The sequence below is a fragment of the Orycteropus afer genome, unplaced genomic scaffold (assembly GCF_000298275.1).
Source record: "Orycteropus afer afer isolate SDZICR_OR568_19922 unplaced genomic scaffold, OryAfe1.0 scaffold00004, whole genome shotgun sequence".
In the NCBI taxonomy this organism is placed as follows: domain Eukaryota; kingdom Metazoa; phylum Chordata; class Mammalia; order Tubulidentata; family Orycteropodidae; genus Orycteropus; species Orycteropus afer.
In genome coordinates, this window is record NW_006921591.1 from 4,999,412 (window position 1) to 5,013,307 (window position 13,896).

At 34.7% G+C, this 13,896-nt stretch overlaps 1 protein-coding gene across 1 annotated transcript in view; it reads left to right on the forward strand.

Moving 5' to 3' along the window:
• Nucleotides 1-11,163, forward strand: part of ACTR3 (actin related protein 3) — an 83,808-nt gene extending 72,645 nt beyond the window's left edge. The window contains exons 10-13 of the mRNA XM_042780504.1: nucleotides 5,578-5,670; nucleotides 5,872-5,997; nucleotides 9,907-9,990; nucleotides 11,068-11,163. Of these exons, the coding sequence (XP_042636438.1) occupies nucleotides 5,578-5,670; nucleotides 5,872-5,997; nucleotides 9,907-9,990; nucleotides 11,068-11,163 (399 nt within the window). The remainder of the gene's footprint in view (nucleotides 1-5,577; nucleotides 5,671-5,871; nucleotides 5,998-9,906; nucleotides 9,991-11,067) is intronic.
• The last annotated feature ends 2,733 nt before the right edge of the window (nucleotides 11,164-13,896 follow it).

Genomic DNA, 13,896 nt, shown 5'->3' on the forward strand with positions numbered 1-13,896 from the left:
TAGGATGTAGCATTCCATTTTTGCCTCTAAAACATGGTGACATATTTTCTTCATTTTTTCTGTTTCCTATTTTTGTCTTTGGACATACATCTTTTCATTTTAATTCCCTTGGTGTCATTTTAGTGGGGATACAGGAGAGTGGAGAATCACAGTGTGATTTGGAAGTCAGGGAAAATTTTCCTTTGGGGTCTTTGCACCAGTGAGTGGCTGAAGTAGAAGTGGATTTAAAGGTCGTGTGAGTTAAGGAGCAGTTGTTATGCAGTTGAAATGTTTAGTCTGTGAGAAGTCTGATTTCCTTTCCTTTAAAGGTAATTAAAAATCAAAGTTCTGTATGTGCCCAGTTTAAAAAGTCTTACTTCTACGTGTTCTAACAAAATCTAAGAGTGCCCTACATGCTTTTCCCCCTATTTTCCATTCGTAGTGGTAATTTCAAACTCTAGTTGATTCTTTTGGTGATTGCCTTCATAGCTGTGGTAGTTATGATTGTGTGTCAACTTGGCTGGGCCTGGTTGAGTAGCTGGGTAGCTGGTGGTAGTTATTCCTCATGATGAGACTGGCAGTCAACTCCATGGTGGGATCTACCACAAGCAGCTGAGTAGCTGCTGCCTTTGGGATGTGGTCTGCTTCCTGTATATAAGAAGCTTTGGGAATGGTCTCTAGCTTATGGCATGCTTGGACCCTGCATGTAGCCATGTCATTGCTCAGCAGCCTGCTATGCTTTGCCGACCTTGGGACTTACAATGGACTTAAGTTAATGGCCTGCCGTGTGGTTTGGTAACATCGGGACTGTGCCTTTTGACTTGTCAACCTTAGGACTTCTCAGCCTCAGCAGCCAGCAGCTGAGTGAAGAAACGTCTCTAGCTCCAGTGGGCCGGGAGTAAGGGCAGAGCTGGACCCCAAGGTTGAGGGGCTTTCACCCTGCCCCTAAAGCCTGGCACTTTGAACTTGGACTTAAAGTTCCCAAATTGTAAGAATAAATTCCTATTTGTTAAGGCCATCCCATTTGTGGTATATTTCTTTTCAGAGCGGCACTAGGTAAGCCAAACAAGAGCTCTGAATTAGTTTTTATATTGCAGTATAACCTTGAGAATGTTATGCTAAGTATATGCTTGCAAATTCATGTTTGTTTCTTCTTCTGGTTTTAGTCATTTTATATTGATTCTCTGGTAGCATAGTGCCTAAGGCACTTGACTGCTAACCAGAAGGCTGGTGGTTCCAATATACCAGCCACTCCTCAGAAGGAAGGTTCAGCAATCTACTTCCATAGTGATGCTGCCTCGGAAACCCAAGGAGGGGTTGCTATGAGTCGGGTCTGACTTGATGGCACGTAACAACAACACTTAGTTATTGAAGAGGAAGAGTGCCTTTTCTCCTCCTTCTGCTTCATCATACATAGTAGCCTTCCTATTCTCTTATCATTCCAGTAGTTACATTGTAATTTCAGTTCAGTCAAAATTCAGTCAAGATTATATTTTTTGTGAGCAGAAAATTTTATTCAGATCTGAGCCATATACTTAACTATGAAATCTTTTCCTATTCTGTGTTTGGTTGTCCATGTAGTCATTAATAAGTTATTATTAATTCACCTCCAAATTCTCTGTACCAGCTGTGTAAAACTTATTTGATAGTTGGAATAATGAATTCTAGTTTGAAATCATTTTACTTGAGCATTTTGAAACTATTGCTCAATAGCTTTTTACCTTTCAGTGTTATAACTCAAGAATAAAAATACCTTGAATCTTAAACTTTGTATGAGATCTTTTTTTTCCCCCCTCTCCATATTCTTATAGGATCTTTGTCCCTACCATTCTGATTTTTTTTGCTATGTCCTCATTGGGTTCTGTTTTCATCTATTTCGGTGGGCATTTTTAATCTGAAAACTTACGTTTTTCTAGGAAAATACTGTTAAACTATTTAATTGATGACGTCCTCATCCTTTTCTGTTCTCTCTGCGTCTCCTGGTTTTTTTTTCTTTTTTTGGACAATGGACTTCTTACATTATCCTCCTATATTCTCCTCATTTCTTTGTCTTAATCTTTTTCTTTGTTTTAATCTTTAGGTGGTTTCTTCAACTTTACCCTTTAAACCTTCCATTGTATTTTTTTATTTCTGGTAACATAAACTTCATTTTCAAGAGCTTCCCCCATCCTTGTTTTTGAATATTTCTTTTTAATGCTACTTTGTTTTTATTTTATGATTGTATATCTTATGGTTCTCTGAGGATATATCTCTGCCTCATCTTTGTGTGTGTGTGCTTTTTTTAATTCTGGAAAAATATACGTAACATAAATTTGCCATTTTAACCATTTTCCAGTGAATAGCCCAATGGCATTAATCACACAAATGTACAACCATCACCACTGTTTGTTTTTTAAACTTTTCATCACCCCAAACATAAACTCTGTACCTGTGAAGCATTATCTCCCCATTTTCCCTTCTCTCTGGTAACTCTGTTCTACTTTATGTCTATATGTTTGTCTGTTCTTGATATTTCATGTAAATGGGATCATAAAATATTAATCCTTTTGTTTTTGGGTTATTTCATTCAGCATAATGTTTTCAGAGTTCATCCCTGTAGTATATGTATTAGAACTTCCTTTTTATAGTGAAATAATATTTCATTTATGTATATATTGCATTTTGTTCATCCATTCATCCGTTGATAGACACTTGGGTTATTTATTTTCTGCCTTTTGGCAATTATTAGTAATGATGCAGTGAACTGTTTGAGTCCCTGGTTTCAGTTCTTTTAGGTGTATGCTTAGGAATGGAATTGCTAGGTCATATGGTAACTCTGTATTTAACTTTTAGAGGGACTAGGTCATATGGTAACTCTGTATTTAACTTTTAGAGGGACCACCAAACTCTCTGTGAAAATTAATCATGTGCTTTTGTTTTTGAAATACTTTTCTTTCTGAATAGTATTTCTTATATGTTGTTTTCTCATTTTTTTGATCCCTATGATACTGCCTTGGAAACCCAAGGAAGGGTCCCTATGAGTCGAGTCCAACTTGATGGCACATAACAACAACAACAACATGTTTTTCATGCTAGATACTCTGAGTTGTCTGGTAATTCTTGCAGATCCACTTTTAAAAAGGGACACTAAAAACTTAGTTGGAAATCTGAGTTTTGTGAGTGGCTTATTAATTAGTGGCTTTTTCTTTAGGGGAGTTCTTTCAGTCTTTTCAGGTAATCTAGTTCCCAGAGAAGACTACTACTTGAGAACAGGCTGCGTTACCTTCAGTAAAAATACGTCTACTTTCAGTGCTTTTCAGCTATATAAGAGTCCTTAGTACTCTATTTATTCTCTTTAGAGAATCAATTTACCAGTTTTCTCCTGGGGTGGGGAGGAGGCAGTTTTTTGACTTCTTTGGAGGGAATCTGAGGCTTTCATAACTTTCAGACAGACGTTGAACCAGTCTTTCTCCTTTCCCCCTTCTTTCTCAATTTCAAAGCTACCAGATACAGCCAATTCCTGGGGTTAGGGAGTGATGTGATATAAAACATCTTGTTCTTTTCTCTTCTGATAACTTATTAATCGGAGTTTTTGAGAATCTACAAAGTCTGTACATATGCTTTCTAGCTTAACAAGTTTTGTTACTATTTCTTCCTCTTCTGTTCTCTCTATACTTTGTGAATTAAACCTTTTTTTTTTTTAATTCTCTTTACTGTTGTTTTTCATAGAGTTATGAGAGAGAGCAAAATTAGACATGTGCTGTCAATTTACCATGCCTTTCCAGAATAGACCTCTTTTTTGTATTGTATGAATTATGTCACTTCCCAAATGAGAGGTAAACATTTTTAAGATTTTTTTCCCCCACATAATTTTAGATACATCTGTGCCCTAGTTCCCCTGTTATTTGAAGGATTCACTCTGTTTTCTGTTTTGGCTAGATGAAAGTATGGGCATGTGAACTTTTCCAGTGTTGGAATACCAAATATAAAGATAGGATTTGAAAACATCTTCATGTTTTTCTCTTATGTAGTTTCTTGGGAAATACACGCTGTGGTGTAGGAGAACCCTTAGGCATACATATAAAAATTAATAAAGGAGAAGAAAGAACCCACAGAACCACTGTCATCAAGTCAATAGAAACCCTATAGAACAGAGTAGAATTGCCTTATAGGTTTTCCAAGTCTTAAATCTTTACAAAAGCAGACTGCCTCATCTTTGCCCCATGGAGCAGTTTTGGGTTCAAATTGTAAAATTTATGGTTAGCAGCCAAATGCTTTAACCACTACACTACTAGAGCTCCTTGAGAGGAAAGAAAGCCTTCCCTAAATATTTGGTACTTCTCTTTGTATAAAACTTCTTTGTTGTATATAATAGATTGCCCAGTCTTCCTTCCAAGGAGTGGCTGGTGGATTTGAATTGCCAGCCATCTGGTTAGCAGACAAATGGCATGCACTACTATACCACCAGAGCTCCTATCCATTAAATCAGGTTTTTAAAATTTATTTACTTTTTTCAACTTCATATTTCCATTTCCATTGTAATTTTTATTGTCAAACAACTTTTCATCGCTCATCTACGTAGCCAATCTTTATTGAAAAAAAATTCTGAAAAGTATGCTGTATAGCACACGTATACCTCCAACAAACCGAGTGCTGTTGAGTCGATTCTGACTCATAGTGACCCCTCCTTGGGTTTCCGAAGTAGTATCTCTACAGAAGTAGATTGCCCAGTGTTCCTTCCAAGGAGTGGCTGGTGGGTTTGAACTGCCAGCCTTCTGGTTAGCAGTCAGATGTCTTAGGCTCTGTGTCACCAGAGCTCCCTAAATAAACACAGGTTAATATTTATCATATTGAGGCTTTTTTTTTTTTTTTTTAAAGAAATAAAATTTCCCTTTCCTACTTACTTTTTCTTCTTTCTCTTTTCATTTCGTGAGATAACTGCTATCCTGAATTTGGTGTGTATATGGTTCATGTTTTTAATGTACATATATCCGTAAAAGCATTTTTTTAAAGATATATATAGTGGAATCATACAGTTTTTTGAAGTTAGCTTTTTAAAAAATGAGTTTTGCTTTCAAGTGTTAACTACTTGAAGATAGTTTATTTTGACTGTTGTGTGGCATATCATCGTATGAATATGTAACATTTATTTCATGCCTTATTGATGGATTTGTGGAATATTTTTTCTCTTACAAACAAAACTGCAATGAATATGCTTTCATAAAACTGAGCCCACGTGTGTGAGTTCATTTGGGCTTTGCTTTAAAAGTAATATTAATAGGCATTTTTTATTATTAGGTATTGGCAAATTGCTCTCCAAAGTAATTGCATCAATATGTATTTTCTCAGCAGTGTACAAGAATTCTCATTTACTCAGCAATTTTTCAACTCCTAGTATTTGTGTGGTTTTATATTTTTGCTACTGTAATAGTTACAAAGTGATATATATAATCATTTTAATTTCTTCTGAAATCTTACTGTTACTTTCATTTGAATCAGAGACTAGAATTGATATCTTTTTTAAAACTCCTTTTAGGTTTTTGAACTGAAAACTTTTTATTGTGATATTTGAGTGATGATCCAATCTCTATCTCATATCCAACTCCACTTATTTTTCAGTTTGCTAATCCAGATTTCACACAGCCTATCTCAGAAGTTGTAGATGAAGTAATTCAGAATTGCCCTATTGATGTCAGACGTCCTCTCTACAAGGTCAGTAGTTAAAGCAAAATTGTTATTCAAGGTCATACTTCTTGAAAAAACTTTTCTTTCTAGCTATAGTTGAATATTAAATTTAAAAATACCTCTCTTAAAAGAGTGTAATAAAATTTTTGCACTAAGTATTTTTAATTTTCTCTTTCTTTTAAATAAAAAATCATACTTTATTTTTTTCATTTTTCTCCATTAATATAGAATATTGTCCTCTCTGGAGGCTCAACCATGTTCAGGGACTTTGGACGTCGCTTGCAAAGAGATTTGAAAAGAACGGTAGATGCCAGGCTGAAATTAAGTGAAGAATTGAGTGGCGGTAGATTGAAGGTCGGTTTTCTCGATTATTGGTGGGAACATTGAGGGTGCTTTTGTTGATTGTAGTAAGGATGGATAAATACCTGCCAATTTTAATACTTATTTTCTTACCTATTGAGTATTCTAAGGAGCTCTGGTGGTGTAGTAGATAAGGCATCTGGCTGCTAACCAGAAGATCGGCAGTTCAAACCCACCAGCTGCTCTGTAGGTGGAAGATGAGACAGTGTACTTCCATAAAGATTTACAGCCGTGGAAACCCTATGGGAGTCACTCACTATGAGTTGGAATTATTTATTTTTATTATTCTGTCTCACTGATAACTTGTGTATAGTAGATTCTTTGCAATACTCCAGGGATAATCATCTTTATGAATCTATGAAAGTATAAATATAACTATAGCAGGAGAAAGCATAGTTGAGAGAGATGCTGATGTTAAGTGGTTACACATGCTTTCATGAACTGACTCTAATTCCCACATGTAGCCTCATACATTGTGTGACATCACATTGATAGTTTAACAAAATAACCTTTCTAATACATGTGCTAGACCTTTGGACTTGCTGTAAATAAATCAAAATTACTAATTTGAATTCTGAAATGTCTGCTTTCTATATTTATGAGACAAAGTTTTAGTAAATTTTATGTTTCATCCTTTTTAAATGTATAATATTAAAGCAGACCATTGACTCAGAGGATAAGATGGTAAATAAAACACATTTCTTTTGACTTAGAAAATTACCAAAAATGAGGGCTCCATTTGTGAATACCACAGTTGTGCAAAATTACTTAAAAGTAAAATACATCACTCTAGGTGATATATTTATTGAGAAATTGCATTACAGCTGGCTGTTTTCAGCACCTATTATTTGATTATTTAAAGTTAACCTATAAACCCAAGGAGGGGTCGCTATGAGTTGGGTCCGACTCGACAGCACAGAACAACAACAACAACAATTCCTTGAATACACATAGTGCATATTATAAGTTTGTGCAGGTTTTATTAGAATACATAAGTTGAAGTAAATTGATTGTCTAGATAATTTGGTTTTAGATAGGTTAAGTAATTTAGTTTTTAATAACTCATTCCAGTTAAAAAGTATATGTTTTGAGTGAAAGGCAAAATATTTTTGAGCTTTCTTACTGTAATGGCATAAACCAAACAAAAACTCAATTTCTGTCAAGTTGGATCCAACTCCTAGTGACCCCTCCTTGGGTTTCTGAGGCAGTATCTCTAAGAACGTAGATTGTCCAGTCTTCCTTCCGAGGAGTGGCTGGTGGGTTTGAACTGGTTGTTTGACTTCTGGTTAGTAGTCAAATGCTAGGCACTATGCCACCAGAGCTCCCATAATGGCATGACTTCTACTTTTAAACAATGTGTTCATGTAATACATTTTTTTTATTGTGATTTGGGTGAAAGTTTATAGAGCAAATCAATTTTCTGTTCAACTATTTGTATACATTTTGTTTTAAGCCATTGATTAAAATCCTCACAATGTAATAGCACTCACCACACTTCTTTCTTTTGTTTCATGTTTCCATTCCTCCTTCTGAACTTGATCCTTGGGCAAATTTTGTTCTTTAGATCTCAAATGGTTGATTGTTCTATGAAGTGTGTACACCTCTGGTGTTATTCACCTTACAAGACCTGTCTTTTGTTTGGCTGAAAGTTGAGCCACAGGGGTGAGTTCAGTTTCAGGCTTAATGGGTGACTAAGGTCCACAGTCTCACGGGGGTCCACTAGTCTGACCAGTAGGCCTGGTCAGTTTTTAGTTTTGAGTTTTGTTCCACATTTTTTTCCCCACTCTAAAAGGAGCTCTGGTAGCATAGTAGCTAAAAAAGCACTTGACTGCTAACCAGAAGGCTGGCGGTTCAAACCCACCAGCCACTCCTCGGAAGGAAGGTTGGGCAATCTACTTCCATAGTGATACACCGCGTTTCAGTATTCATAGAATCACCTGTGGTATTACTGCCAAAAGTGCACAATCTGAATCTAATCATGAGGAAACATCAGACAAGTTAAAATTGAAGAAAATTCTGAAAAATAAATGGCCTGCCCCCTTCAAAAATGTTAAGGACAAGAAAATCAAAAAGTGCATTGCTTTCAGTAGACACATGATATAATTTGCCCCATATGTTAACTTTGACCATTTGGTTAGAGTTGTGTTTGCCAGGTTTCACTACTATTACTGTCTTGTCCTTTAGATTTTATAAGAATCTTATGGGAAGATAATTTCAGACTACGTAACTATCCTGTTTCTTAGCAGCCATTGGTTTTAGCATCCATTGCTGATTCTTGCCTAAAATTACTGTGGTAATTACCAAATGATGTTTTGCAAATTCCATCATTTCTTCTGTTTTTAGTCTACATTTTACTGTAAGAAAGAGCTTTCCCATCTTATTCATTCATTCATTCTGTACTATCTGGTTAAACTCGGAGTTTCTCACATTTTCTATTTTTTATTGATATCCATTAATATCATTGATTTTGTTGCTCATATTTTCTCATATTTGGCGAGTGGGTACTATTGTAAAATGGCTCTTATTTCCTTTTGATGCAGCCCCATCATTCGTCAGTGCTTCCTTACCTTTTGGCACAGCCAGATGTTCTAAGCTCACCTTGTACTTTCTTTGCTCAGGTCCTGGAATCAGTCTTTTTTTCTTTTCTCTTTCCAAATCTTTATTGTGATCCAGGGGAAGGTCCACAGAGAAAACTCACCCTCCGTACAGCAAGCCCATACACACCTTGTCTCATGACATTGCCTGCAACTTCCCACGGTGCAACAGCTCCCTTCCCACAGCTACCTCTTCCTTGTGCCCTTCTCCCTCACACTCCCACCCCCTGAGCTGTCTCCCCATGCACACACAGCCCCTCCACTCTCCCATGATTGATCTCTCCAAGGAGTGCATCCACCTAGTGCAAGTGTTCAGCTCACTTTTTTTTTTTTTTTTTTTTAAGGCATCCTTGTTTCTTTTACTGGAGAATGCGCTTAAGAAACCAAGTTTTGACACTAGTTGTGCTTATTGCTACTAGACTCTCACTATTTCTGGCCTTTTCAGTGGACAGACCTAGAAAATGTGTGTGTGTGTGTGCACATCTACATCTAGTTCTCTATCCATATAAATGAATTCACACTGATGCCTCCAATTCCAGAATACCACAGTCTAGTTCATTCTAGACTTCCGTCTTTCCATATTTATAATTCTCTTATATGACAGTGAGAAACCTGGCTCTCATTATTCATTATATATTTTTTGCTCAATCCTAGAATGCGAATACAGTAGCTTCAGAATTGTTCATCTAATACCACTGTGAAAAATAGCTCTATTAACTTGACTTCAGTACTTGCTTAGTTTTTACCTTTAGCATGAAGGTATATAGTCAAGATTTTGTGTTACAAGTCCTCCACTTCATTGTGCTTATTTTTAAAAAATGTAATTAGTGTAATTTGTTTTTGTTCTGTCACAGATTGCACCGTGTCCCCTTCTTTTCAAATTTTATTTATTTTTCAGTCTGAAATATTAACATGGTTCTAAAAATCAGAAATGTACAAAATATCTACTCAAGAGTTATTCCCCTTTCCTCCATTATATCCTGTTCTCATCCCCGCCACAGTGTTCTCACTCTGCTTCCTCTGTAGATAACCAGTCCCAGTTGTTTCTGGTTTATAAGATGTTTTTTGAGTTTCGTATGAATGTTATATGTGCATTTAAGGTGGTTGTTGTTGTTAATGTGCCATTGAGTCGGACCCGACTCATGGCGACTCCTCCTTGGGTTTCCAAGGCAGTATCACTACAGAAGTAGATTGCCCCATCTTCCTTCCGAGGTGTGGCTGGTGGGTTTGAACTGCCAGCCTTCTGGTTAAGTTAATATATAAACTGTTGGTTGAACTTACTATTGAAGTGATCTTATGTCTTTTTTAGCCAAAGCCTATTGACGTACAAGTCATTACGCATCATATGCAGCGATATGCAGTTTGGTTTGGAGGATCGATGTTGGCTTCCACGGTAAGTGGGATGAAGTTTCTTTTTAAAGTCTGATTTATTATTTTCGGAGAGAAAAATTCATCACTATTTAGACAGTTAGAAAAGCAAAGTAGATTCTTCTAAATTTCATCTAAATATTAAGAGTAGGAATGTTTTTAAATTGGATACACACATACTATAGTCTCAAAAGTAGAAATCATAGGAATTTAATGTTGATATTCTTAGCTTTCTAGATATTTTTTAGTGTGCATTTTATATTATGTTTAAATTTATCTGCAGGGAAATTTCTTTTAATTATAGACATCAGCAAGTCATTTTTTCTGTACAAATATTTAAAAGCATTAAATTAAAAGTTATCTATTTTATTACATAGACATGTAACGTTCTAAATTGAGTAAGGGAATTGTTCTAAGAACCTTTTCTCCAGGTCAAAATAACTCAAAGCTTCTTTATAAGATATTCTAGCATATTGATACTTTATCCTGGAAATGCACACAGTATTAAAAGGAAGGTGCTTTTGTCTGAATTATTGAACTTAACCTTGAACTTACAACCATTTAAAAATAGGAGATAGAAATGATATTCTTCAATTGTGCTATATAACTTAGTTGAGTTTATAAGTTTGCTCTTTGAGAAATGAAGTGACAGAGCACATAAAATAGTCTGTCTTTACCAGACCTTGAGTAAGGAAACCTACAAATGTTTCTGTAGGATGACTAGAAGTGGTTTACTGTACTTTTGGTTAATACTGCTTCTTTATATTGTAGGTTCAGTGCATAATATGGGAAAGCCTCAGCTGAACAGCCTAGATATTTGGAATCAGCCTTTCATTCCTCAAAATTTCATGGTCCTAGGAGGAACAGTTGTTTTGGGAGGGATACACAGGAAAGACATGAGTTAAATGCTCTTGTTTCAGTTCTGATGTAGATTGTTACTTGAATTTAAGTCACAATTGCTAGAATTTCTAAAATTTACTTCAAGTGAAAGGGGTGGGCTAATTACAAAACACTTATTTAAAAAACACAACAATTATTTAAAATATATTGGAAAATGGTAGTTTTACCTTTATAAAATATATATTATTTTTTTCATTTTCAGCCTGAGTTCTACCAAGTATGCCACACCAAAAAGGATTATGAAGAAATTGGACCTAGCATTTGTCGTCACAATCCAGTGTTTGGAGTCATGTCGTAAAATTGACTTCATAGTTATTGGGGTTAGGGAGGTGGGGAAGAGATAATCTTTCTGATTGCCTGTTTTGTCTGAATGACTGGTTTTAAGGTTTTAAACCTGACTTGAAATAATAAGACCAAACATAATTATACAGGAATATTTTAATAAGTGTATCATCATGAGAATGTAGAAGAAAGCCAAAATGATTATAAGTGTTTTTCTTTAGATTGAATATTTGAATCTTATGTGTCACGAAAAGAAGTGGGTTTTAGTTCTCTCTGTGCCCTGATATTTTGTATATTATTGAATTATCCAAGATTTGATGGGATTTATCAGTATGTAGATAGCTCTATAATGCTTGAATTGTATACTCCCAAGTGTACAATGCAAGAGCTTGTTTATATTTCATACTTTTTATACTTTGAGGAAAAAAAGTCAAAGAAAAAATGTAGTTATTTGAGAAAAAAAAAGTGACCAAGTAAAGATAAATTAAAAAAAATAGAATCACCTCATGAGACTTAATGTACTCACTCATGGGACTCCAGTTATTACGAATTGCTTCCATCCCCCTCCACCCTCCACCCCAGTGGTTTTCTTTGCAAGTGCTTTTGGAACTAAGAAGCTACTATCTTGGATTAATTGATGCCTGCTAGTGCTTTCTGATTACTCATATTCTGTTTCTTGCTTTGAGAGAAAAGTAAAGACAAGACTGCTGTTGAACCAGTATTGCAGTTCTCTGGTGTCATTTCTTATTAAAAAAACAATAATTTGATTATCAAAATTGGTGTATTTAAAGCCTAACACCATTCTAATAAAGGCACAAATTTCTTTTTAATACTTGTTTCAAACTCTTTAATCTCTTTATAAGTTAACTAATAAATCTATTTTCTTCAAACCCCTGCAATAGTTCTTTAAAATCACAACAGTTGATTCGCAAGCTGACTTTTTTATGTGCTCTTTACAAATAATTGTGAACTTTTAATATGTGAATGCTTTCATTTTGATAACTGGATCTCCATTTGATATTTTCATTTGTATAACTCATTTGCAGTTTGAAATTTTTTTTCAGTGCCAGTCCCTGACATATCATGGAAAGTTAATTTTCTTTGCATTTTAAATATCTGGATCATGAAGAAAAAGTGATGAAAATAAATTAAAACTGAACTACCTTTTCTAATGTTTTTTTCTTTTAAAGCAATGTAATTCTATTTTGTGTTTGTATATTTGATAGGATTTCTATTTCTTTTGGAATAGTGGGATCCATTGATATCTCTATAATATAATATGTGTGGTAGAAAATTTCTTGTAAACTTAAATTTTGGTAGTTATTTGCAGAAGACTGAAATGAGAAATAGATTATTTCTGTTATTGTTAAAAATAATTTATTGTGTTTTTATAATATTGTGTTTTCGATAAGGTTTATACAGTAGGTCAGATTTCTATTCAACAGTTTCTACACAGATCGTTCAGTGACATTGGTTACATTCTTCACAGTGTGTAAACATGCTCATTATTTCTGTTTCAGTTGTTCAGTTTCCATTAACCTAGTTTCCCTTTCCCCTTACATTCTCATCTTTATTTTAAAGTAATTGTTGACCGTTTGGTTTTTATAGATTTTTAGAACTTAAATAGCCCTATCAGTGAACACTTGAATGCTATTATCTATGAAAAAAACAAATAAGATTAGAATACCTCTATCTAAAAGTTAAAGACCAATCCAAGTGCTTTTGTTATTTGTTTTTTATTGGAAAGATAGAATTTGGGAGTAAACTTTACTGTTCATTTAGAGTAAATCTGGATATTTAAAACTTTATTAGTTTTTATGTGACTTAATTCCTTGAGTGTGACAGTGACAAATAGACTGTATAGTCTGTAGTAGTAATTGTACTAGTAGTAGTATCAAAGATCTCTTTTACTTGAAAAATATTGCATGAACATTGTAAACAAATCAAACAGTACCAAAGAATATTTAGTGAAAAGTGGGTCTTTTCCTACCCTAGCCCTTTCTCATCATTGTTGACTATTTGATTTTATTAGAAATTTCTTAATTTTTTTTTTTTTTTTAATTTTTTGTGCATTTAGAACTGTATATAGAGCCCTTATTTCACACAAATAGGAGATTACTATATATACTGTTCTGCACTTTGGTTTTTCAAAGGTCTTTTGGTTCAGAACTAAAATGATAAGCATTGAAGATTTTAACCTCGTGGTCCACTCAAGTGTTATTAGTATTATTATAAATATGTTTTTCCACCTAGGATAGTTTAGTAGCAGATTAATAATGTAGCAAGACATATTTGCAAAGCTGTTGGTTACAGTCTCAGGCATATTTATATAAACATGTTCTTAACTTGTTATATGAAAATATGAATTTGGGGAAATAAGCTTTGACCCTTCCTGTGTGGTTCCTGATAATCCTGTTGCTCTACTTGTAGAGGAGTGAGCTGTAATATGATAGAAACAGCACTCTTGTGTCTTTACATGTCTCCTGTGATTATATATCATTTCTTCAACTTTTAGCACCTTTGGTTATAAAGGTACACTTGGTTGGAGGTTGGCCAAAGTGAATTCAAATCTGAACACCAATTCAGTGTCAGGCAGAAAATGCATTGGAAAAGCACCAAACTGAGGCCAGAGATTGAAATTTTTATTCTGGTTCTACGAATTGGTGAGACAGGTCCCTCAACTTTACTTTTTGTTATTGTTGTTAAAACATGGCAAACATATTTGTGTAATCTTGGAAAAATTCTTTTA